The sequence below is a fragment of the Myotis daubentonii genome, chromosome 16 (genome assembly GCF_963259705.1).
Source record: "Myotis daubentonii chromosome 16, mMyoDau2.1, whole genome shotgun sequence".
Classification (NCBI taxonomy): domain Eukaryota; kingdom Metazoa; phylum Chordata; class Mammalia; order Chiroptera; family Vespertilionidae; genus Myotis; species Myotis daubentonii.
The window spans coordinates 45,399,853-45,426,329 of NC_081855.1; the positions used below are offsets into that span (position 1 = coordinate 45,399,853).

The following is a 26,477-nucleotide window of genomic DNA, read 5'->3' on the forward strand; positions in this document are numbered from 1 at the left end:
TTAAGAAAAATGGATTATATGTTGTAATATTTCATGTTGCTTTTGCTTGTTATAGAGGATAAGAAATTTCTTTTATAATATCAATTTTTATATATAAACTTCTTTCCTCGCATATATCTTTATTTGATAACTTTAGAAACCAAACACAGATGACTATTGGGCTTTGAAAGGAAAAAAAGGGTGAAGATTTACTCCTTTTAATTTTTTGTGTTTTCTTCCTATTCATTCATTCACTCGTTCATTCATTCAGTTTTATTGAGGTATAATTGACAAATAAAACGATAAGATATATACTTTCTCTCCCTTTAAGCTCATGCTTAGAGAAGGGGAAATGGAATTAGTTCTTCCTTAGTTGGTGTTTATAAGTGAGTTTTTCCGTGGTTCTCAACCTTCTGGCCCTTTAAATACAGTTCCTCATGTTGTGACCCAGCCATAAAATTATTTTTGTTGCTATTTCATAACTGTAATGTTGCTACTGTTATGAATCGTAATGTAAATGTCTGATATGCAGGATGGTCTTAGGCGACCCCTGTGAAAGGGTCACGACTCACAGGTTGAGAACCACTGATCTAAAGTAAAAACGGTAAGTTTCTTCAACCCTAAATTCACCCTTCCTCCCCAGTCATTGGTGTATCCTCCAGATCTTTTTCTTTTTTCTTTTTTTTTTTTCTTTTTTAAATATATTTTATTGATTTCTTACAGAGAGGAAGGGAGAGAGATAGTTAGAAACATCGATGAGAGAGAAACATCGATCAGCTGCCTCCTGCACACTCCCCACTGGGTATGTGCCCGCAACCAAGGTACATGCCCTTGACTGGAATCAAACCTGGGACCCTTGAGTCCGCAGGCCGACGCTCTATCCACTGAGCCAAACCGGTCAGGGCTAGATCTTTTTCTTTATATATGCACAAAGATGATATTAATAATGTCTGGAAGATGAATGGGTTTATGCTCTATGTATTTTTCTGCAGCTTGCGTTTCATTTAAAAATGAATGTTCATAATCTTTTCATTTTTATATATAGAGAGCCATCTAGATTTTGATTAGTTGAATAGTTGAGAGGGTTAAGGATGATGAGAATCCAAAATCAAAGATCACGTGAACAAACATTAAGGGAGAGGCAATCTGGTCTCTGTAAAGTGAATTGTGTCTTACTAATCTATGGCTTTTTGAGGGAATTACCAAAAAATCTTTGTTGAGCCCAGCCAGCATGGCTCAGTGGATAAGTGTTGACCTATGAACCAGAATGTCACGGGTTTGATTCCTGGTCAGGACACATGTCTGGTTGCGGGCTCAGTCCCAAGTCCCCAGTATGGGGTGTGCAGAAGGTAGCCAATCAGTGATTTTCTCTCATCATTGATGTTTTTATCTCTCTCCCTTCCTCTCTGAAATCAATAAAAATATATTTTTTAAAAAGTCTTTGATGAATTTCCAGACCAAGAATATCTAAAACTTGCTTTGTGTTTTAGAGAAATACTTTTGTCTCATAGAGTGCAAGTGTACAGATAGAAATAAAGACTAGGCACAAATCTGGGTCGCCCTTTGATTATTTTTGTTTATTTAGGAGTTTCAGAAACAATGTGGGGGAGAAAGGTAGATGCAGTAAACATTTCCATGTATGCTAAACTGGAATATTTAGTATGTTAAAAAAGATGATTAGAATAAATTTCAGAAAGATTTCATACAGTTGTGTGAGTAGAAAAAAGGGTTAAGTGATGAGCTGCTTATTGATAAAATATAAGGTAAGACATAATTCACGTGGTGACTTCTGAACCATATTGCTTAAACTAGAGGCTTAAAGGAAGTGTGATTTTAAATCAAAATAAAACAAAGCCCCAATCCCTCACTTTAACATGGTAGGTGATAGAAAGATGGGTCTTGTCATCCTGAGGTAGTATCAGTCAAAGATACTTAGAAATATGCTAACATTTAGTAAATACATGACATGATATTTTTCTCTTATAATCTTTCCCTCTTAGCAGAACCTGGAGGTGAGAATGGAGTTTTAAAACATTTTGTAAAACAAACAAACAAACAAACAAACAAACAAAAACATTTTGTAAAAAGTAAACAAAAGTGATTGACCATTTGGTTACTCTTCAGCTGGTATTCTCAGGACCTCAAGGGCTCAGTTTGGAAGACTACTGATGCTGTTCACTGAAACATAAAAGCAAGTTGTTTCCTCACAGTGGTTGCCAGGGCTTTAACTATAATCTATAATTTACTACTCTTCTGAAGACAGCATTTTGAAACAAGGAAGAGAAAAATATAGTAAATCAGGTAGAAATGCAGCCAATTTACACTTACACAGTGCTAGGTAAGAGAGCTAGCTAGCATGCTTTGCACAAACAGCTTCCTCAGGACAGAATGTGCATAACCTGCATGTATCCTGGAGACAGCTCAGTGTGTCATTTCACCAGGGGCTGCCCCCTCCCTGAACAGATTTATTTCTTCAGCCTCAGTCAGGGCCCCATTCAGCTTCAGACAGCAAACATCTGTTGAGAACCTACTTCATCTTGTGCTCAATATGCTGGGCACTTGGGATAGAAAGACAAATAAGACATCCCCTCCCCACTAGGTCACGGTTAACCCAGTCCCTGGAAGCCCTTCAGCAGGCAGACTGTGAGGTGAAACAGTGTCCTCTTTCTTCAGAAGTATCCTCAGGGTCAGGACATTCATATTTCCTTTAATAATCTGGGTTTTCTTGAACCTATAACATAATTTACATCTAGATTTATTTTGTCTAGAGTTATGGTCCTCATTGTTTCTTTGGATCACAGACTCCTGCTAGGAATCAAATTGAAGCTATGAAATTCCACAAAATACATGTACACAGAGAATTTTGTGATTCTGTTATGCTGTAGAGTTGTAAATCGAGGTTTATAATTGCTGCTTTAGACATTTAACTTTTTCTTGGGGAGAAAGAAATGTCAACATAAAATTTAAAGTATATTTAAAGGTTATGGTGGGATCCATGAGACTAAGTTACCTTTTGTAATTTTGTCTTTACTTTCTTTGGGCCTAAAATTGATGAGTCTAAAAGACAAACTGCCTGGTGTTGCTCAATGGTTGTGCATCAATCTGTGAATCAGGAGTCATGGTTCAATTTCTAGTCAGGGCACATTCACCCCTAGTCGGGGGTGAATACATTCTTTCTGATTGGTGCTTTGGGTTTCTTAGGATATATTCCTAGAAGTGGGATCACTGGGTCAAATGGCAGTTCCATATTCAATTTTTTGAGGAAACTCCATACTGTTTTCCATAATGGTTGTACCAGTCTGCATTCCTACCAGTAATGCACTAGGGTTCCCTTTTCTCTAAATCCTTGCCGGCAATTGTCTGTTGATTTGTTGATGGTAGCCATTCTGACAGGTGTGAGGTGATGCCTCATTGTTGTTTTAATTTGCATCTCTCTAATGATTAGTGACTTTGAGCATTTTTTCATGTCTCTTGGCCATCTGTATGTCCTCTTTGGAGAAGTGTCTATTTGGGTCCTTTGCCCATTTTTAAATTGGATTGTTTGTCTTTCTTGTTAAGTTTGTCTTCCTTATATATTTTGGATATTAACCCTTTATTAGATGTATCATTGCCAAATATGTTCTCCCATACAGTGGGCTCTCTTTTCGTTTTGTTGATGGTTTCTTTTGCTGTGCAGAAGCTTTTTATTTTGATGTAGTCCCATTTGCTTATTTTCTCCTTAGTTTCCTTTGCCTTAGGAGATGTATCTATAAGCATACTGCTACAAGAGATATCTGAGATTTTGCTACCTATGGTTTCTTCTAGGATTTTTATGGTTTCACAACTTACATTTAAGTCTTTTATCCATTTTGAGTTTATTCTTGCGTATGGTGTAAGTTGGTGGTCTAGTTTCACTTTTTTTGCGTGTATCTGTCCAATTTTCCCAACACCATTTATTGAATCGAGACTGTTTTTACTCCATTGTATGCTCTAGCCCCCTTTCTCAAATATTGAGTGTAATGACTTGGGTCGATTTCTGGGTTCTCTGTTCTGTTCCATTGATCTATATGCCTGTTCTTGTGCCAGTACCAGGCTGTTTGGATTGCGGTGGCTTTGTAGTATTACTTGAAATCTGGTATTGTGATTCTTCACATAGAATAACAATAATTCTGTGAATTAGGTACTATTATTCCTATTTTACAGATGAGAAAATGTAGGTATGGAAAGAATACATAACTTACCTAAAGTCATACATTTAGTGAATGGTAAATTTACCTTAGTCATTATTATTATTACTACTACTAAACTTTTTTCAAAGACCTGGCTACTTTGCTTAAAAAGAACTGCCTTATTATTGTTAGTCATTGGACAACTGTTTTAAAAACTATTTTGGAGTCACAAACCTCTTTGAGAATCTGAGAAAAGTTGTAGATTCTTTTCCCAGAAAAATGCATGGCCCACAAATTTTTGTATAAAATCTTAATCTGGGCATGTAGCATTTGAAAGCTATCTGTGGATTCTAGAATAATAGTTATCAAATTGTAGTGAGTATATAAATCACCTGAGTTGCTTGTTAAAGTGCAAATTACCTGATTTCACAAATCCTCCCTTTAACAAGCACTTCAAATGGTACACTGTATATGTGGGATGATTTTTTTAAAAAATATTTTATTGATTTTTCACAGAGAAGAAGGGAGAGGGACAGAGAGCTAGAAACATCAATGAGAGAGATCGATCAGCTGCCTCCTGCACGCCCCCCACTGGGATGTGCCCTCAACCAAGGTACATGCCCTTGACCGGAATCGAACCTGGGACCCTTCAGTCCACAGGCCAACGCTCCATCCACTGAGCCAAACCGGTTCGGCTGTATATGTGGGATGTTTTAACAGCACTGTCTACAAAGCTCTTCCCTGAGATTGGAGTCTTGTTATCCCACTGCTATTTCAGAGTAGCTACTACCCAGGACCTAAGTGTTGTGAAGCAGGTCTTTGTTATCAAATGATTGTTCATTATCACAACTGCCATTAAAAACTCTGAGGTTGATGTTAATGTATAATATTATTGCTAATACTGCCAATCTTTTATCTTCCAATTTTCTGTTTAAAAGAATATCATATATGCCTGAACAAATATGATTTATTTCCCAATTATTTGAATAATCTGGAGATTATTTGTTTCCTTTGATAATTAGCAACTCTCTATTACTGTTTTTTTTTAAATAGACTTTTCTCTCAGCAAGTTTATTTCTTAACCTATTTAAACAATAGTTTAAATTACTTATTTAAATTTTTTTGTAATTATTTTTATTTGTAGGATGAACTTTCTGATGTTAGCCAAGGAGGATCTAAAGCTACCACTCCAGCATCAACAGCTGCTTCAGATGTGTCAGCACTTCCTACTGACACGCCCTTAAAGGAAGACACTGAAGGATTTGTGAAGGTTGCAGATGCACCAAATAAGGCAGACATAGGCAAGCATATTGAAATTCAAGTAGCCCAAGAAACTAGAAATGTGTCAACAGGTACGTGACTCTAGTTCTTTTTTTCTTCTTTAAGAGAGGGGAAGTAGAGGAAAGAGAAAGAGAAGAAACATTGATATGAGAAACATCAATTGGTTTCTTCTCGCTCACGCCCAAATCGGGGATCAAACCCACAACCTGGGTATATGCCCTGACTTTTTGGTGTATAGGACAATGCTCTAACCAACTGAGCCACCCTAGTTCTTTACTTACTGGCAAAGTTTTCAGTAAATCCAGATGATGTGGGTATGAGAAAATTCATCATTGTGTTGTTGATGCTTTGCATTTATAACATAAAGCAGTGGTTGCCAACCGGTTGTCCTAAAGGTTGGCGACCGCTGAAATAGATAAATAATTCATTGTAATCAATTATTCGTAAGCTGAAAGAGGTGATGATTAAATAAAGTTTTGGAGAGAAAAATGTTAGGAGCTGGAGGGTTGGAGAGCCTGAAAGGTAGGAGGACACTGTTTTTCTCTCCCTGCCTCAAATCATTAGTCTGAGTTCTGGCCTAGGATACACTGCACTGTGTCTCAAGAAATACAAATGAAAAATTTCTTTGGTTATTTATTAGTTTCTGATACTAACTGTTAATTAAATATATGACATATTGTCTAACCCTATGTTTCCTAGGATATACTCTTTAAAAAACTTTTTTATGATCAAATGATGTATTTACAACCATAGAAATGACAAGATTTTTATATAAGGGCTATATTCATTAATTAGGTCATCTTGTCCTTTTGTAAGGCTCTGTGGAAAATGAAGAGAAGTCAGAAGTTCAAGCGATCATCGAATCCACTCCTGAGTTGGATATGGACAAAGATCTCAGTGGATATAAAGGCTCAAGGTGCTGTAAATGTCAGATTAAGACATTTTATCCCTCTTTTCCTCTCCCTCAGACATACGCTGTTGTTTCTGGTCTCTGACCAGACTGAATGCATTCACATGTTTTGCTGAAGAAATGTTGGTATTATATTTCAGTTTCTGTTTTTGAAACTGACATTGTACATGGTTTAAATGTTTTATGAACTATGGCCTTTACAGAATTAGGTATTAGAGCATGTCGAAGGTCAGGGAGAAAAGACAGCCAAAGGATATCCCTACATATGGGAACTTAAGGAAGCATAGAAGCAGGTGTAGGGGAAATAATAATTTGAGCAAAATTTATTCCTCTCTCAGATCAGGAAGAAGAGACTGCTCCCTTCAGAACTGAAAGTGTCTCATTTCACATGGGGAGATGCTTAGTGGTGAAGATTGTTAGATAGCATCTTAACCAAGGTCATCTGAAATAGATTGATGTTCAAGAATGTCAAACAGGCCGAAACCGGTTTGGCTCAGTGGATAGAGCGTCGGCCTGCGGACTGAAAGGTCCCAGGTTCGATTCCGGTCAAGGGCATGTACCTGGGTTGTGGGCATATCTCCAGTGGGAGATGTGCAGGAGGCAGCTGATCAATGTTTCTCTCTCATCGATGTTTCTAACTCTCTATCTCTCTCCCTTCCTCTCTGTAAAAAATCAATAAAATATATTTAAAAAAAAAAAAAAAAAAAAAAGAATGTCAAACAGGAGCTGCTACCTTTTCATTCCTTCTATAAATTTTATCCTTTAATAATTACCATTAAAAATACATGCCATTTATTGGTCACTTCTAGCATTGTGCAGTGTGCAGTAGTGGTTAAAAGCAAAAACCTAGGGTAAGACTGTGGGTTCAAATCCTGACTTGGGTTTGAATCTGAGGTAAGTTTCCTCATCCATAAAAGGAGTTTATAATAATACTTCAGATAGTTGTGAGAAGTGAATGAGTCAGTACATGTTAAATCACTGGCAAAGTGCCCAGTTCAATAAATGTTAGCTAATATCGTCATTATTTTGTATCATTTGTTCTTAATTACCTATATGAAATAGAGGTCTTCATCTCCATTTTACAAATAAGGAAACTCAGAATGTTCAAGATTGCTAAGCCAGCAAGAGGTAGAGCTGGGTTCAGTCCAGGACTGTGAAAACTTAGTGTATAAAAAGCAATTTGCTTCTGGTCCAGTCTCTCCTAAGCCTAGGAGATGCAGCTCCTTATTAACAGTTGTGCGTTTCTGTCATTCTGAATCTCTTTTAAAAATTTAAAAAATTATTTTTATTAGACTAGTGCGTGTATGTAGAATTAGGGTTAAGTGGTCATGCACAACATGACGGGCAGTGGTGGTCCCTTGCCCTCCCCACTGTTCATTCCCACCCCCAAGAGGTCATCTCTGTTACTTCTTAGCTCCCTTGGCTCTGTATCTTCAGGTCACATCCTTATGCAGGTCTTCCTGGTCCCTCTTTCGCAGCTGAGATTCTGTAGGAAAATTGTCCTAATGCCCTAAGGCATCTCTTGTATTTAATGGATGTGTTAACATTCCTGCGCATCTAGAATAGTAATAGCTATGTATGTGCTTTCTTTGGAAGGATTGAGAACATGACGATGTTCGTGGTATAAGGGTCTTCTTTCTTGTATCTTGTATATAGTAAATTTTCATCTGTAAAAATCATATCTCCCAGTTCTGAGAAATTTTCTCTATTTCTTCTTACTGTTTTCCTCTTTCTTTCTGGAACACCTGTTAGTGGACACTGAACATCTTGGCCTGACCCTCATTTTTCTGTTCCCTCCTATTAATGTTCTAATTTCTGGATGATTTATTCCAACTTTACCTTTCAACCCTCATTGATGTTTTTTCTCCCTAAAAGTTTTTTGTTTTCAATATTTATTTTGGCATGGTGCAGGTGTTCGTTAGCAGGGCTAAATTGGGGGAAGGGGGGGGAAGAGGGAGGACATCCGTAATACTTTCAACAATAAATATTTTAAAAATATATTTATCCCGGGAAAAAAATCTTTGTTTTCAAGTTCCTGTTGCTGCCTGCATTGTCTCCTTTTGCTCTGAGTGCCTCTGTCATAGCCCATTTATTTTGGTTCTTTTATATAGAGAGGCCTTTATATGTCTGCTCTGTGGCTATTTTGCTCAGACTGAAGTAAATGACTTATTCTCTGGTGTCCTGCCTATAACATTTAAACTTGGTTTCCATTTTTCAGGGAGCTATGTTGCAAGAAGGGAGGTCTGAGGATTGGATCTAGGCCTCATACTGTTTCTTGTGTCATCTTTCAGCCCATATTTCTGTTATATGTCCTCCATGGATGCTCCTCTCCAAAGATTGCTGGTTCCTTCTATTCCTGAGCCTTTCAGGGGTTCTGGCAGCATACTGACTTCCTCCCTAACCCCATTGGTTTAGGTGTCAGCTTTCTCTTGTCTGTTAAGTCAGTTTCTACTCCTTGCCAGTCTGTTTTCCATCTTACAGAGTTTTGTTCACATTTCATCTGCCCTGGTTTCTTTTTCTATTCCTTATGTCCTTGTGGGTTCTTTCTAATTTCTTTCCTGTCATTTTAATTGATTTTTTAATTATTGGGTGTTAAATGACTATGTTCAGTTCACCATGTTTAATTGGAAATTCTGCAAAAATTTATTTTTCTATTACTATAACATTAATGTATAAACATACTAGTACATGTACAGTATATCCCCACGTCCCTCCACTCCTGCAAAAAGGGTTACATTGTACATAGTGTTTTGCTGTTAGCTTTTAAAATATATTTTTTTATTGACTTCAGAGAGTAAGGGAGAAAGAGAAAAAAACATTAATGATGAGAATCATCAACCGGCTGCCTCCTTCACGGCCCCTACTGGGGATGGAGCCTGAAACCTGGGCATATGCCCTGACCAGGTATCAAACCAACAACCTCTTGGTACATGGGTCGATGCTCAACCACTGGGCCATACCAGCCAGGCGAGAAATGTTTAAAAATCACATTTTGTATTATTTGTAAATGATAAGTAAAAAAAAAAAAAAGCCTATGTAACTTAGCCTATTGTATTCATTTAGACTGTTAAAGTCCTTATGATATTTGTTGATTTGGTTTTGTTGTTTTTATTGCATAGCACTCCCACCAAAGGCATAGAGAACAAAGCTTTTGATCGCAACACGGAATCGCTCTTTGAAGAACTGTCCTCAGCTGGCTCAGGCCTAATTGGAGATGTGGATGAAGGAGCAGATTTATTAGGTATGATGGCTTATCTGAAGACATAGCATACTGTTTTAAAAATACATTTTTTAGCCGAAACCGGTTTGGCTCAGTGGATAGAGCGTCGGCCTGCGAACTGAAGGGTCCCAGGTTCGATTCCGGTCAAGGGCATGTGCCTGGGTTGCGGGCACATCCCCAGTGGGGGGTGTGCAGGAGGCAGCTGATCGATGTTTCTCTCTCATCGATGTTTCTGACTCTCTGTCTCTCTCCCTTCCTCTCTGTAAAAAATCAATAAAATATATTTTAAAAAAAATATATATATATATATATTTTTTTTTAAAATAAGAAATTTTAACACTTGATTTTTCTGAGATTTCTCTGAGTATTTTGTTTCAACTCTATGGGAAATGTGATCATTTTAGAATTTGTCATTGAAGAACATCTGGCTTGAAAAGAATATAGTGAATTTGGCTCTTTTACTCTTTTTTTAAAAAAATATATATTATATTGATTTTTTACAGAGAGGAAGGGAGAGGGATAGAGAGTTAGAAACATCGATCAGCTGCCTCCTGCACACTCCCCACTGGGGATATGCCCGCAACCAAGGTACATGCCCCTGACCGGAATCGAACCCGGGCCCCTTGAGTCTGCAGGCCAGCGCTCTATCCACTGAGCCAAACCGGTCAGGGCAGCTCTTTTACTCCTTATTGGTGACCTTTGCCAAATAGATCAACTACTCTGAGCCTTGGTTTCTTTGGCTATTAAAGGAGGAGGTTGGACTCCGTTTCAGGGGTTGGGCAAACGCAGCTCCTGGGCCAAATCCAGCTCCTCTTTGTGTGTGAAGAGAGTTTTCTTGAAACACCTTCACACTCATTTGTTTATTCATTGTCTATAGTTGCCTTTGCACTACAATGGGGGACCTAAGTAGTCTGCAACAAAGGTATGGCTTAAAAGCCTGAAGTGTTCACCATCTGGCCTGTACAGAAAAGGTTTGCCGACTCCTGCTCTAGGTGATCTCTAAAGTCCCTTCCAATAATAATTACATGACTATAACTCATGTGAAGTAGTTTTGGTGTGTAACTTCAAACCTTACAGAAATTGACAACCTCATAGTATTAAAAATCTGTGCCTCTGTGTTAAATTATTGATTACCAGTTAGGTCCTTGAGAGTTTGAAGTATTTTCTGAAGGAAACATAAATCCTGTGTAAACAGAGCTCTCAGTCTATCTATCTAGTAAGAGAGATTGAAAGTATATAAATAAAAGTGTTCTGTGTTAGACATAGACTCCCACTGTTAAAATCTAAGGAAAACATTGCAAGTAATTGAATGAGTTTGCATTTCTCAAGGGAGAACTAAAGGATTAACTCATAAAGAATACTCCATTTTTACATTTAAATTTATGGTTTAATTTTAGTTAACATTAAAGTATGCATGAAAAGTTCTTTAAGATTTGATTGGTTTAAGAAACTGACTCCTTGGCAAAATTGAGGGGCTGATGTAAAAAAATGCTAGAAAGAAGAATTTTGAAATGTTTAAATTCAGATTCAAATTTATATACAGTAAAATTCACTCTTTTTGGTGGATATTTTTAGTTTTGACAAATGCATAGATTTATGTAATGACCACCAGAATCATAAAAATCACCCCCAAAATTTCCTTCTGCCCCATTAAATTTAACCAGAATGAGTACTCTTTTTGTTGCTTTTAGTTGATTTCAGAGAAGAAGGGAGAGAGAGAGAGAGATAGAAACATCAATGATGAGAGAGAATAATCAATCAGCTGTCTCCTGCACACTCCCTACTGGCGACAGAGCTGCATCCCAGGCATGTGTCCTGATTGGGAATTGAGCCATAACCTCCTGGTTCATGGGCCAATGCTCAACCATTGAGCAACACTGGCCGGGCCAGAATGAGTACTTTTTAATGTAGTTTTGTACACTTTGCTGCCTCATAGTCCAATATTGAATAATATAATGTTTAAAGATGCTAGCCCACACTTTTCTTTTAAAGAGTTAAGAAGCCACATAGTACTTAGAAATAATTGTGGTCTTTTAAATCAAATATTTTCTGAAAGCTTTCATCTTTAATTCAGAAAATTAAACATAATAAATAGGTTAAAAGCAAAATCCTGACACCGTGGCTTCCTTTCCACTTTGAAAAGAATAAATAGTTTTGTATTTTCCCTTTTGCAGATATTGGTAGATTTATTTCTAGAAAGCTTCAGATTAGGAGATTTAAAAATACTATCGTTAAGTGTAGCAACATGTGCCTGCTTTTTGGTCAGTGATAAGAAATGAAATTTCCAAGGCACATATTTGTTCTTGGCTTCTCTTCTGGACAGTTCAGTGACAGCCACTGAGGTCTAATACTCGCTAAAGGGAATATCGCTAACCTAACAAAATTGTTTCCCAACGTTCGTTAATGGGCCCGTTAACGAGCTCATTATTCATTTTTCTAGTTACCATATTATTATAAAACTCTCTTCTCTAGTTTGAGGATATAAAGTGTATTATAATCATATATGTGCTTAGTTTACTTTTTTCTGGTTTTAATAATTTAAAAGAGATAACTATCCCTCACAGTTTGTCCTTTATCTGGATTGGTATCTCATCCCCTGACTTTATTTTTATTAATCCCTTTCTCCATTCACTCTAGTCACTTATTCCCAATAGCCACACTCTAGAAATTGGAAATTACACATTCATACATCCTTCTGTTGGGATTTTCTTTCTCTTGATTACATTCTGTATTTTTTACTTCTCCATCTTTATTAACTTCTTTATATTATTACTGAAACATGTTCAGTTGTTGTCCATTTAAAAATAAAAATACTGCCCTCCTCTGACCCTCTAGCTTCAGTTGGTACCCCTGCTGCCACTCTCCGCCCATTTCTAGTCACGCTTTTATGCAGCAATATCAATGAAGTGTCTGTTATGGGACAGTTCTAGTGCCATGAAACAGCAGTGAACAAAACAGGCTTCTTAGAAGTGTGGCTTCTTTTAACCAGCACGCTTTCCCAGTCCCACTTGCATCTCAGCCGGCTGCAGTCTGAGTGGTTTTCTCCCCCACCCTTGCCTTGCCTTAGACAGCCTCTTGTTTGCTGTGTCCAATGGTTCCTTCTCAGTTATTTCACATGACTTCTCCGATAGCATTTGTCTTTCAAACTGTCTTTGCTGGGTTTCTGGAATATCAGACTTATCAGACTTACCATACTGCCCTGCATGCTTTCAGTCTTCTCTGCAGGCTCCCATTCTCTGCCCATCTTTCAGCTGTCAGTGTTCCTGTCCCAACGCTGCTGCTCTGTTTGGGAAATCTTATTTGCTGTTGTTGTTTCTTGGCTTTCATGGCTGATTGTTCCAAAGTTTTCATCGCCATCTAAGATCTTTTTCTAGATCCCCAGGCTATTACTTTCAAACAGCCCATAGCCAGCTCTAAGATGGTTTGTAGGGCTTTACACTTGATATGCCTAAAGCTCAGTTCATCATCATCTTTATTGTCCTGTCCTCCAAGGCTCTTCTTATACCAACTTGTACTAACTCAGTGAATGAATGACCTCACCAGCCACTCAGGTCTCCATTCTAGATCTCTCCTTTTTTTACAACCAATTGCAAATAATTGTTTGTTCCCTTTCTTTAAAAAACACAACTGTTATCTGCCTCCGTTTGGGCTCTGCTTAAATGGCACACCCTCCTCTAGGAATTCTATCTTGATCCCATAGTTAAAGCTTAGTTGTCACTGAAATACATTTTCATAGCACTGCATTTTATTTATTATGCCACTCTTCATTCTTTACTGTAATTTTTATATACCTTTCTTCTTGAATAGACAATAAGCTCAATGTGGCCAACACAGCTATGTCTTTTGCTCATTGTTGAGTCTTCACTACTTTGCACAGCAGCTAAGTGAATGAATTCCTAAATAGTTCTAACAGTTTTGCTTCACCTCTAAATCTGTGATTCTTCATCTTTTGGAGTTAAAACTCCTCTCCTGAAGAGGTCAGTGTGCTTTTGGGGAAATGCCTGTACAGAACTGGATAAAATTGTGTGTACTTTCTCAAGAGGTTAACAGATAAATGGGAAGCCCATCTATGACCCAACTTGAGACTCAAAGGTAAAATCAAATGAGGTGCCTATGGTTTCGAAAACTACCAGGGAGTTTTTTGCTGGTTTCAGTAGGTAAACTTTCCAAATACGCTAGACCTAAGTTTATGTTTGGTTGAAGTCTTGAGTAGAAATGGGGCCATTTCCAGTTATGTTTTCCTTTTGGTTATGAGTTACTGTTTATTGATATATTTCAAAATGAAAATTTTGAACAATTCTTTTGATGATATGTTAAATTTATACACTCGATTTTAAGAGAATTCTTCATTAGGAATGTGTAAACTTTAGCAACTACATTATAGGTCATGATTCTCATATAATACATATTTTGATTTTTCATATTTATAATATTTATACTTTATTGTGTGTTGTTAATGGTTTCTACACATCTTTCCAATTTTATTGTCTCCTCTCATTTTGAAGTACATGAGTGTAGATCTTGCTTTCTGAAAACAGTCTAATTGAGGTTCTCTTTCATTTTTCTCTTGGGCTGCTTACCCAGGGGAATATTCTGGTGTGTATGCTTTTAAATACTTTAATGTACTGCTTTTTAAGCAAGGTGTTGTTGGCTGCTGTTCTCATTTAATGCTTTCTCATCATTTTTTTTTCTGCTCTGCTATTTTTTGTGCCCTACACATATTTTCAGCTTTTATGCTTATCTCCCTGTATGCTTGAGAATTTATAGCAAACAAGGTCATTATATAAACTTCTTAAAACAAGTCTAAACTTTATTTCTCCTGACTCTATAGCTTTATTGAAAAGTTAACATTAGTGTTTAAATATTTTCACATATCTTGCCAAAATTCATTTTGAATTGGAATGTGAAACTTTTTTAGGTTTTCTTTATTTTCAGTTTTTGGAAAATACATAGATAATTAAACAAACATTATTTCTGATATTTAATTCTTCATGGTAGTAGTATTCTGATCTTTGAGAATATCTACACTAATAAAAGAGAAAAATGGTAATTGGCGTACGATGATACCCTTTTCATTGGCTAATCAGGGCTATATGCAAATTAACTGCCAACTATGATTGGCAGTTAACTGCCAACTAAGATTGGCAGTTAACTGCCAACTAAGATTGGCAGTTAACTGCCAACAAGATGGCGGTTAATTTGCATATGTAGGCACAATGCAGGGAGGCGAAAGGGAAAGCAGGAAGAAGCCCCCTGCCACTGACAGTGATCAGAAACCCAGCGGGGAGCTAAGAGCTGGGGGGCAGGGCAAAGGCGGCCCTGGGGCCACCTTTGCCCTGCCCCCCAGCCATGATCGGAAAATCAGGTGCCTTTGCCGCCCAGGCCAGTGATAGCAGGAAGTAGGGGTGGAGCCAGCGATGGGAGCTGGACACGGTCGAAGCTGGCAGTCCCGGGAGCTAGGGGTCCCTTGCCTGGGCCTAAAGTGGAGCCCACGATCGCGGGGCCGCTGCAGCTGCGGGTCCCCGCTGCCCGAGCCGGACGCCTCAGCCAGAGGCGTCAGGCCTGGGCAGGGGCGGAGCCTGCAACCACGGGGAGCTGGGGGTCCCCTGCCCAGGCCTGACACCTCTGCCAGAGGCCTCAGGCCTGGTCAAGGGGCCAATCCGGTGATTGGTGATCGGAGGGTGATGAGGGTCAACTCCTCTGGCCGAGGCATCAGGCCTAGGCGGGGGGCTGAGCCGGGGATTGGGGGGATATGATGGTCCCCTTGCCCAGGCCTGAAGCCTGGGTCAGAGGCGTCAGGCTTGGGCGGGGGGTGGAGCCAGCGATCAGAGGGAGATGGGGGTCCCCTGCCCAGGCATGATTCCTGGGCCAGAGGCCTCAGGCCTGGGTGGGGGCCAGAGCCAGTAATCGGGGGGAGATGGGGGTCCCCTGTCCAAGCCTGACACCTCTGGCGGAGGCGTCAGGCCTGGGCAAGGGGCCGACCAGGTGATCAGAGGGTGATGGGGGTCTACGCCTCTGGCCGAGGCATCAGGCCTGGGCAAGGGGCAGAGCCAGTGATGGGGGGAAATGAGGGTCCCCTGCCCAGGCCTGACGCCTCTGTCAGAGGCGTCAGGCCTGGGCAAGGGGCTGATCCTGTGATTGGAGGGTGATGGAGGTCAACGCCTGAGGGCTCCCAGTATGTGAGAGGGGGCAGGCTGGGCTGAGGGACACTCCCCCCCCCCCACCACCACCACCCAGTGCACGAATTTCGTGCACCGGGCCCCTAGTTTGAGATATAATTATAGTACAGACAAAATATGAGTCCATATATAAGCATTGAATTTCTAGCATTGCTAGGTTGGTTTTATGTTAAATTATCTTTAAGTCATTTGAAGTATTACCTTTATTTAAAAAAAAAAAATAAGGGACATGCTAACTCTGTTACATAGTTTTCTTTAGATATATTTTCTTCCTCTTTAGCTGTGTTATGAATATTGCTTCTCCCCTTGTATATAATTTTCTAATGTTAGCTTAGGGTAAGTGAGCAATGAGTTTGGGTTTTTCTTTGCTTTTTTTCTTTATTTTTGTGACTTTTTGAGATACATTCCCTACTGTGTCCTTTTATTTCTTCTGTTTCTTCTGAGTAATAATTTAGTTTTCTTCTCCTTAAAGATCACTATTTGGATCTTGCATTGAGTGCTCTACCTGCCTACCTTAGAGGACTTACCAAATTACTAAACACGGTTCTGTAAAGTGACAACTGAACGTTCTCATTAACATTAACACTTTGAAGGAAACTTATGTTATTGATCTGGGGTTTTCAATGTAATTATATTCAATTTTATTATGCAATAGAATTGATAAAGCATTTATTTTTTAGGTCTGACCTATCTGAGCATCTTTATGAATGAAGGAAATCATTGTACTTTCTGTCTTTTGCACACCATTATGCATTAAATCATGGCATTGTGATTCCAGATGTTTTTCATATCATGCATAAAACTTTACAGATTAACGACCTATTTTCATGTTGTTTCTTATACAAAACATTTCTTGTTCTTTGTTTTTGCTTTGCATGGAATGCATGGGCTTTCAGAACATAATTTCTTTGGTAAGGTTTCATCTGCATTGGGGTTTCGTCTTTCGTTGGCCTTGTTTCTGCCTGTTCTCTATGAATAAGGTCTAATTTTTTGGCAAAAGACTAAAATACCAGCCTATGATTTGGAAAGATTTCTGATCCATATTAATGCTGTTCCTTTTCCTCCCCCAAAATGCTGCTATATTTTATAATGTTTGGCAGAAAAGTCTTGATCTTTTTTAAATATTTTGAGAAAATACAGACTAATGTTTATAAAGAATTGACTAGCGAAATCTTTGGCATTGTTTTGTGATGGAAAATTATAATTTTATAACCCACTCAAGTAGATATATCAATTTAAATTATAGACAAAATGAGATTACTAAAGATAAAATTTATAAAATTTGGAACGATAGCTTATAAGTCACATAATTTTTGATAAATTTATTTTCAAAGTTTTTATCCTTTTTTTTTTTTGCCTAGGAATGGGTCGTGAAGTTGAGAATCTTATATTAGAAAATACACAACTGTTGGAAACCAAGTAAGTATATATAGAATTTTAATAAGGGAAAGATGCTGAATTTTCTTCTTGTCTAAGTCAATGACATTTCTCCATTTCAACACAACACTAATGCAGTCTTATTACCCCCATCTTATTCTCCTTCTCTGTGTATGGGTTTGTGCACACACACACAGGTCATGGTACCTAATTTCATGGATGAGTAGTTTTCATTGCTCATTTTGTTTGCAGAGATTTTTATCTTTCCAATATACAGTTATCCGGGCTTTCTGTTAATATTTCTGCAAAAATTGTTTTGCTCTATACCCAGCCCACCTATTTAGAGTTCCCACTATAGTTGTAGGTTCTCAGGTACAGTTTGTGGGTCTTCGGCCCTCAAACACATTGGCATCTGGTTTAGTGGGGTGGGTCCTGAGTCATGTGGAAAACATCAGGCCACATTGTTAATTTGTTGTGTCAGAGCAACGTTGGAACATTTGTGTATGTCCAAAACAGACTGAATCTGTAATGAACTCCTATGCCTGCTGTACCCAAAAGAAAAATAGATCGTAGATTTTTTTTCTAGTTCAGACTTTTTTCTCATTAATTATTAAAGGTAAATATAAGAATTAATTTTACTTTATTGACTAGGTATTATCTTCAGAACTTATTAACAACAATACCCTTATGGATGCTACATTATCCACAAATGACCTCAGGTAGAATGCCTTTGAAGTACTCAGTTATTCAGCTTTATGATTGTATATATTTGAGTCTGCAGAAGAATAAGCTGAAAGATGGAAAGGATATGTATTTGTAACGATGCACTTGAAATATGTGTTTCTTAGAAATGCTTTGAATGTAGTGAAGAACGATTTGATAGCAAAAGTGGATGAACTGACCTGTGAGAAAGATGTGCTGCAAGGGGAGTTGGAGGCTGTGAAACAAGCCAAATTGAAGCTGGAGGAAAAGAACAAAGAGCTGGAGGAAGAGCTGAGGAAGTAAGTGTTCGCTGTGCTGCTCTAAACCTGACAGTCTTGGCCAGTGAGCCTGCACCGCTTGTAAGGAGAGCCCCAAGACTGGTGCCGACTCCCTTCTCAGACCAGGAAGGGCCAGAGCTGCCTGGAACAGGGTCAGGTGCCACCTGATCGCCTCTGCTGTGAGCAGGTCCCCCATTTACTGAATATTAGCATTATTGTGTTTGTCACGATATGAAAAAAAGTTAGAAGAACTATTGAAATACTGCTAATAAGGAAATTAGAAACACTCTTTTCTTTCACCCAACCTTTTTTACTACGTGGGTCCCCCACCCCCCTTGTTCAGTGCTGTGGTAATGTTGTCCTAAGTAAAGGCAGCTAAATAAAGACTCTGTTTGGGGAAAAAAATAATCATTTGGTGGTGGCTAAAATATGTTACCTACTCTTTCATTCTTTGAAAAGGTGAACTCAACTCGCGTAACATGTTTTGTGTGTTTTTCCCGCTAGAGCTCGTGCAGAAGCTGAAGATGCAAGGCAAAAAGCAAAAGATGACGATGATGTAGGTTTGCATTTTGGGGGCTTTTTTTCTTGTCACAATTTTGTATTGGGGGGAAGTCTCACTAATTAAACTTTGGGTAGAGTATTATAAAGATTTAAAAAAAAGCCAGAGGCATGTTTGTGGTCAGGAGTTGGGTAGCTTCTGCTCCCATGTGCTGTCCAGATACAATTTTCTAGCTGCATGTGATCTGCTTATTTTCCTCTGGCTCTATGCTCTGACCTGCATGTTGAAGCTCATGGACCAACAGGGACATTTTGAGTTTTGGGTTTTTGTTTGGCTACAAATTTTCACTTGAAAAATTAATAAAAATTGTTTAATAGCATTAAACATTAAAAAGATGAAGGGAAGAGAGTGGGTGGGGATGGTAAATGGTGATAAAAAAAAAATAAAGTCTACGTTTAATTCTAGATCACTAGCCCATAATGTTGTCAACATATTTCAATACAAAAATATAAATATGAGCTCCTTCCCAATATTATTAGCATACTAGGCTATTCTGTTGGTAACTATTTTATCATTCCTATAACAGGTGCTTGCTACTTGAGCTTCAGACTTGAGCTATATGGGTGTCTTGGACAGAATAATTAGTTGGTGCCACTTCAATCTCATTTTTTTTAAATACAATATTTGATACATAAAATATATATGTAACATAACTAAGTTATGGATATAACTTAATATTAGAATTAACATTATGAACTCAACTGACACTCTAACCAACTGAGCTACCCAGCCAGGGCCAGCAATTAACTTTTTTGGTTAAAGTTTAAAATCTGTACTATTCTTTGTATTTATTTTATTTTCAAATATCTGTATTTATATTTGGAAATTAAATTGTCTACCTCTTTTTGTTAATAAGTAATTATTTATATCTCTTTTTTCATAGTTTTTTTAAAATTAAATCTTTATTGTTCAGATTAGTACAGTTGTTCCTCTTTTTTCCCCCCATAGCTCCCCCCCACCCGGTTCCCACCCCACCCTCTGCCCTTACCCCCGCCCCCCCCACTCTCCTCATCCATAGGTGTACGATTTTTGTCCAGTCTCTTCCCGCACCCCCCACACCCCTTTCTCCCCGAGAATAGTCAGTCCACTCCCTTTCTATGCCCCTGATTCTATTATATTCACCAGTTTATTCTGTTCATCAGATTATTTATTCACTTGATTTTTAGATTCACTTGTTGATAGATGTGTATTTGTTGTTCATAACTTGTATCTTTACCTTTTTCTTCTTCTTCCTCTTCTTAAAGGATACCTTTCAGCATATCTTATAATACCGGTTTGGTGGTGATGAACTCCTTTAGCTTTTTCTTATCTGTGAAGCTCTTTATCTGACCTTCAATTCTGAATGATAGCTTTGCTGGGTAAAGTAATCTAGGTTGTAGGTTCTTGCTATTCATCACTTTGAATATTTCTTGCCATTCCCTTCTGGCCTGCATAGTTTCTGTTGAGAAATCAGCTGACAGTTCTATGGGTATTCCCTTGTAGGTAACTGACTTTTTTTCTCTTGCTGCTTTTAAGATTCTCTCTTTGTCTTTTGCTCTTGGCATTTTAATGATGATGTGTCTTGGTGTGGTCCTCTTTGGATTCCTTTTGTTTGGGGTTCTCTGTGCTTCCTGGACTTGTAAGTCTATTTCTTTCACCAGGTGGGGGAAGTTTTCTGTCATTATTTCTTCAAATAGGCTTTCAGTATCTTGCTGTCTCACTTCTTCTGGCACCCCCATAATTCGGATGTTGGTACGCTGGAAGTTGTCCCAGAGGCTCCTTACACTATCATCATATTTTTGGATTCTTTTTGCTTTTTGCTTTTCCAGTTGGGTGATTTTTGCTTCTTCGTATTTCAAACCTTTGACTTGATTCTTGCAATCCTCTAGTCTGTAGTTGGAACTCTGTATAATATTCTTTATTTCAGTCAGTGTATGCTTAATTTATAGTTGGTCCTTTTCATATCCTCGAGGGTCTCACTAGATTTCTTGAGGGTCTCACTAGATTTATCGGCAGTTACTAGAAAATTCTTGAAAAACCTTATAAGTTTGGTTTTGAACTCTATATCCAGTCGTTTGCTTTCCTCCATTTCTGTCATTTGTGACCTGTTTCTTTGTCTCCGCATTTTTTATACTTCCCTGTGTTGATAGAGTGGCTTTCTGCGCTAGGTGTCCTATAGGGCCCAGTGGCTCAGCCTCCCCAATTACCTGGGTGGACACTCTTGGTGCACCCCTTTGTGGGCTTTGTGCACAGTCTTGTTGTGGTTAAGCCTTGATTGTTGTAGGTATCACTGGGAGGAATTGACCTCCAGGCCAATTAGCTGTGAGAATCAGCTGTGTCTACAGTGGGAGAACTTCTGTGCTGGAGACACCCTTCTGGGGCAAGACTTGCTTCAGTGGGGCTTTGGTGCTCACTGAGTCTGCCCCCTGAGTGTGTCCCTTATGGATCTGAAGAGTTGTAATCTGGATGGTCCCACTCTGACCACTGGGTACACTGGCCTTTGGATCTCTAAGGAGGTGCTAATTTAGCCTCTTCCTGAGGCTACCCAGTAGGAGCTACGGAGAGATCTGCAGATTCCTCTTCTTTGTTTGGGATTTGCAGGTGCCCAGATGAGGCCCAGCTGTGAAGCAATGCAAGCTGCTGTGGGGCCTTGGGCCTTCTTTTGGAAGCTCTGGGTCTCTCTGACCCAGCTGCAGTTTGTTAGGTAATTTTCAGATTGCAAAGGGCCAGGCCATTCATATGCAAAAGTCTCTGTGCACAGCTTGGGTGGGGCGGGTCTCAGGGAATCAACAGGGAGGAACAAACAGCTATGGCTGATCCTCAGCCCTGCCCTAAGAGGCCCCGAATCTCAGTGTTCCGGTAATCGCTGCAAGCACCTCTGAGAGAAAGCCGCCCTTGAGTTCCCACCCATGCCAAATGGTCCAGTTTCTCCCCGTATGAGTCTGGGTCCCCAGAGACTCGCCCGGAACTGAAGTTCAGAGCATTCGGGAGCTTGAGACTCCCTCCCGATTGAAAAAGACAACCATGTCCTCAGTTGCCAGCCCTTTTCACGTGCACCTCTGTACCTCTGCACTTTACTGCCGCACCTCCTCTGAGTCTCAGTGTGCTTTTCTCTTTCCTTCTAGTTGTAGAATTTCCACTCAGCTAGCCTTCCTGTGGTTCTGGATGATGTCCATTTTGTCTTTTAGTTGTATTTTTGAAGTGGTTGTGCGAGGCAGCAATTTCTGGTGTTTACCTCTGCCGCCATCTTGGTTTCTCCTATTTATATCTCTTTATTGGTTTTATTTTATAAGGTCATTTTAAGTGATCCATTAGATTAGAAGTTAAGGAATGTTTAAAAGCTTAAAGGGTTCCTTAAGTCTGAAATAATACCAAAACAGGTATAGGCTCTCAGAGTGATCTCTAGTCTTCTTTTCATTACAGAGTGATATTCCCACTGCCCAGAGGAAGCGATTTACTAGAGTAGAAATGGCCCGAGTTCTAATGGAGAGAAACCAGTATAAAGAGAGATTGATGGAGCTTCAGGAAGCTGTTCGATGGACAGAGATGATTCGGTTTGTATGAGAAGTATCTCTGGTGTTTTCTAGTATTGTTTTTTAGTTTTTCTGGAAATGCCTTCATTCAGAATTAAGAGCTCTTCCTTTGGGGATCCAAGCCCCTTGCTCTCATTACTAGGAGAGACTTTCAAAAGTAACCCTTGGAATTGGCAACAGAATGTGATTAAAATGGGTGTCTTTTGGGCCAGTAAAGGGCTCTTGGAGAATGTTCCCATAACCTCTTAAACACAATTGTTATTGCTTAGGAATGGTGTTCATTTCTCAGAAGAATATAGAAATTGATGCTACTTTTGCAGTAACGTCAGGGAAATACAAGCATTTCATAGGCCAATAGGAAACAGTCATTTTTACTCAGTGTCTTCCTGTACAATGGTCTTGCTGAATTTTATCTCCCTTTCCACTTCATGCAAAATGCCACTTCTGTTGAGATCTTTGTCAGTTGGATCTTAAATCTCACCTCTAGTGCTGCCATCTAATGGTCAGATTCTCAGTAACAGCACTCCTTTAATTTAGGAAGAGCTCATGAAAAGTTTGTAGTTACCCCCTAATTTGCCCACATTTTTGAGAGAGTGGAAGGGACCTAGGGGATGGGGGCCGGGGGGTGGGGGAAGAGAGAGAAATGTCAATGTGAGAGAGATACATCAATCGATTGCTTCCTGCATGCACCCTGACTGGGGCTGGAGATCAAACCTGAACAGCCAAGGTCTGTGCCCTTTACCAGGAATCTCACCCGAGACCCTCCAGTGCGCAGGCTGGCGCTCTAGCCACTGGATCCACTGGCCAGGACTGTAGGCTCCACTCTCATTGTTGTTCTTAATTCTAGCAAGTGGCAGTCAACAGGTGGAGATCAATGGTATCTGGTATATTACTACATTTTTTAAGTTCTTTTTTTTTTTATTATTGATTTCAGAGGGGAAGGGAGAGAGAGAGAGAAACATCAATGATGAGAGAGAATCATTGATCGGCTGCCTCCTGCATGCCCCCTACTGGAGATCGAGCCTGCAACCCAGGCATGTGCCCTTGGCTGGAATCGAACCTGGGACCCTTCAGTCCACAGGCTGACACTCTGTCCACTGAGCCAAGCCAGCTAAAGCTGATATCTTACTTTTTCTATTGAATTATGATGTTTTTAATTTAGCCTTTTACAAAAAGGGAAAGGGGAGTTTCTCATCCTTACCATCTTACTGAATCACTTTGAAATGCCTTATTTTCTAAAATTTTGTTGAATTACCTATCAATCTAGTTCATCCCTTTCTTTAGTCATCTTTTCAGTGATGGAAAAGTTTTAGTCCTGTGAAAAATAACCTATCGAAACAGTAAAATTACAAGCTATTCTGAGAGCTGGGAGTATAAGGTGGTACAGATCTTTATGTAAAGATAGGGATTTACAAGGCAATGTTTTGATAAAAAGGAGACAGGTGGAGGATATATCTTTAACAAGAAATGTAAAATAGTAAGCATTCAGGCATGTTGGTTATTTGTCCAGCACAGACAACAATCTTGTCTCTGTCATGTCAGTAGACTGAGCTCTGAGGGAGGGATGGTATTTTACTTCGGTTGTAGCCGTAGCAGAACTTCTTTGGTCCTTGGTTCTTAGACTGCTACAACACTCTACTGAAACACATTTTCTTTTTTCATGTAGAGCATCAAGAGAAAATCCAGCCATGCAGGAAAAAAAAAGGTCAAGCATCTGGCAGTTGTAAGTATCTAAAAACACATAAAGACAGTAGATATAGCACTTTGAGACAAGATTACAGTCAAAATTTATTTTCAAGAATGCTTTGGTGTCTCCTCCCTTCCTTCCTGCCTACATTTCTTAAATTTGGGATATGTAGCTAAGCTGAACTTTTTCTTTTTGATATGTAGTGTGCCAGCTCGGTAAGGCTGTTCTTGAGGACAAAAATATTACTGTCGTAAGCCGCATCATTTTGGTTATGCATTTGATGGAATCCTCTACTAAGTTAAATAAAATAACAGGGAGCTATTCAGAGTTGATAATTACCTGGATCCCCATTAATAAATGGCTGCTTCACTGGTGCCTCACTGGTTGTGTGATTGTAAAAATCTTTACAAAGCGAAGATTAGAAATTCAGTGTTTGTGGGGTTTGAGTAGTGTATGTCGGTTTTGGACTTGATTTACTAGTATGTTCATGCTAGAACAGGGGTGGGCAAACTTTTTGACTCGAGGGCCACAATGGGTTCTTAAACTGGACCAGAGGGCCGGAACAAAAGCATGGATGGAGTGTTTGTGTGAACTAATATAAATTCAAAGTAAACATCATTACATAAAAGGGTACGGTCTTTTTTTTCAATAGTTTTATTGATTTCAAACGGGCCGGATCTGGCCCGCGGGCCGTAGTTTGCCCACGGCTGTGCTAGAAGTACTGTGTGTTCAGTGAGCTTAATACTTACCCCTTTTTGATGAATCTCCTATTTAATAGAAGTATTGGTCTTTTTGAGTGGGTGTGAAAATAGTTATTTAAGTTGAGTTTAATAAGAGAATGTATAAGCTGTGTGTTAAATGGTAATGTGTGTTCTAGTGCTTTATTGTAACTATTTTTAGAACTGGATACTAGGCTCCTGTTCAAGCCATGAAGCCATAACCTTGCTTTCTAACAGCCACTCTCAGATGGCACCAAGTAGGAGCTGGCTAAAGGGGCCATCTTCTTTTATGTCTTCATTACGAGCAGTTCCTGGTACTTCAGAGCGTCTCCCTTTCGTTAGGGGAATTGCTAATTAAAGAGCAGGGATCTGCCAGGCTCGGCGTAGTTCCTCTTTCCTGAATGTCTGCTTTGGCTGTGAGTTACTGCTAAGGCTGCACTGGGTGACCACAATTTTTTTTGCCAGTTTTTAACTCATTGCCTTGTAAAAGCGCTCTGGGATTTGTGGGAAATTATGGATTGTTTTTACAGTGCGTGTAATACATATATAGACATACTCACTTTTTTCTTTTTAGTTTTAGCCGACTTTTTAGCTCCTCAAGTAATACTACTAAGAAACCCGAACCACCTGTTAATCTGAAGTATAACGCACCCACCTCTCATGTTACTCCTTCTGTCAAGAAAAGAAGCAGCACCTTATGTCAGCTCCCTGGGGATAAGTCCAAAGCCTTTGACTTCCTTAGTGAAGAGTAAGTATTTTCCAGACTAGTGGTTATGCCCTCAATAAGTCAGCAGTTCTGAGTATTCTCACCACTTAACAGTTCAGCTGTAAAGTTTCAGATAAATCTATATATAAACTATGTCTGCAACTTGGCTATTGTAAATAAATTATATATAGCCAATACATTTTAGGAAAATTGCATCTGTTTTCATAAAGAGAAGGAAATTTTTAATGTCTCCTTTTTCTGGTATGACAACATTGATAAATACTAATAGAAATGCTAAAGGCTTATATTACTTTTTTTTAGTGTCAGAAGGACTTGGTTTTTCAGTCTGACTCTGCTTCTCATTATGTGTACAGAAACTTGGTACATAAACCTCTTAGAGTCCCAGTTTCTTGGCCAGTGAAATGAGTATGATAATCTATCTCAGACGTGTTAGGATTAAATTATATAGGTTATAGTATCTGTAAAGTGTCTGACACACAGGTAGATTTGTTAGCTGTAAGATACCAAGCAAGTCACCTCACAAAAATTTAAATGGCCTAGAGAAAGACAAATTATTTTCATGGTATTTTACTGCACAGCTCTAAAGCTTACCAAGCCAGTTTGCATATTTGTCTTCTGGAACAAGTAAATGGGATCCAGAAGTTAACCTGTTATCTTCCTAAGAAGATATTGATTTATTGGTCTTCAGTCACTCCTACCTAGCACATTCCCTGCATTAGAAAATTCTCAGTATATATTTGTTGAATGAACCAAAAAAATGAGGAAGCAAAAATATTTAAGGATTTTCCCTTTCATATAGGTAAAATTTTAAACCTGATAGAAATTTGGTTCAATATAATAGGCTATTTACTAACCTGTTAAAACTTGGACACTGTATTCACTGCATAACTTGAAAAGACCAGCTATGGTATAACACTTTTTAAGGAGGAATCGTAGTCTGAAGTAAACCAATCTGAAATCATGTAAATTTTGTGTTGTTATTTTTACTCTTTTTAGAAGGAGAGTTGTTGTAATCATTTAATTTTAAGAGGAATGTGTTTTCCTTTTAGAACTGAAGCTAATTTAGCCTCACGCAGAGAACAAAAGAGAGAACAGTATCGTCAGGTGAAGGCCCATGTTCAGAAGGAGGATGGAAGAGTGCAGGCTTTTGGCTGGAGCCTGCCTCAGAAGTACAAACAGGTAACGTGTGAGCATCGTAA

General features: G+C 38.9%; 1 protein-coding gene across 5 annotated transcripts in view; it reads left to right on the top strand.

Moving 5' to 3' along the window:
* The window catches only part of SPAG9 (sperm associated antigen 9), a 105,242-nt gene that overhangs the window by 55,327 nt on the left and 23,438 nt on the right, over positions 1-26,477 (top strand). For all 5 annotated transcript variants that reach the window (XM_059670607.1, XM_059670608.1, XM_059670611.1 and 2 more), the window contains 10 exons: positions 5,272-5,479; positions 6,225-6,324; positions 9,438-9,559; positions 17,079-17,136; positions 17,943-18,095; positions 18,579-18,630; positions 22,036-22,166; positions 23,812-23,868; positions 25,126-25,299; positions 26,328-26,457. In XM_059670607.1, the coding sequence (XP_059526590.1) occupies positions 5,272-5,479; positions 6,225-6,324; positions 9,438-9,559; positions 17,079-17,136; positions 17,943-18,095; positions 18,579-18,630; positions 22,036-22,166; positions 23,812-23,868; positions 25,126-25,299; positions 26,328-26,457 (1,185 nt within the window). The remainder of the gene's footprint in view (positions 1-5,271; positions 5,480-6,224; positions 6,325-9,437; positions 9,560-17,078; positions 17,137-17,942; positions 18,096-18,578; positions 18,631-22,035; positions 22,167-23,811; positions 23,869-25,125; positions 25,300-26,327; positions 26,458-26,477) is intronic.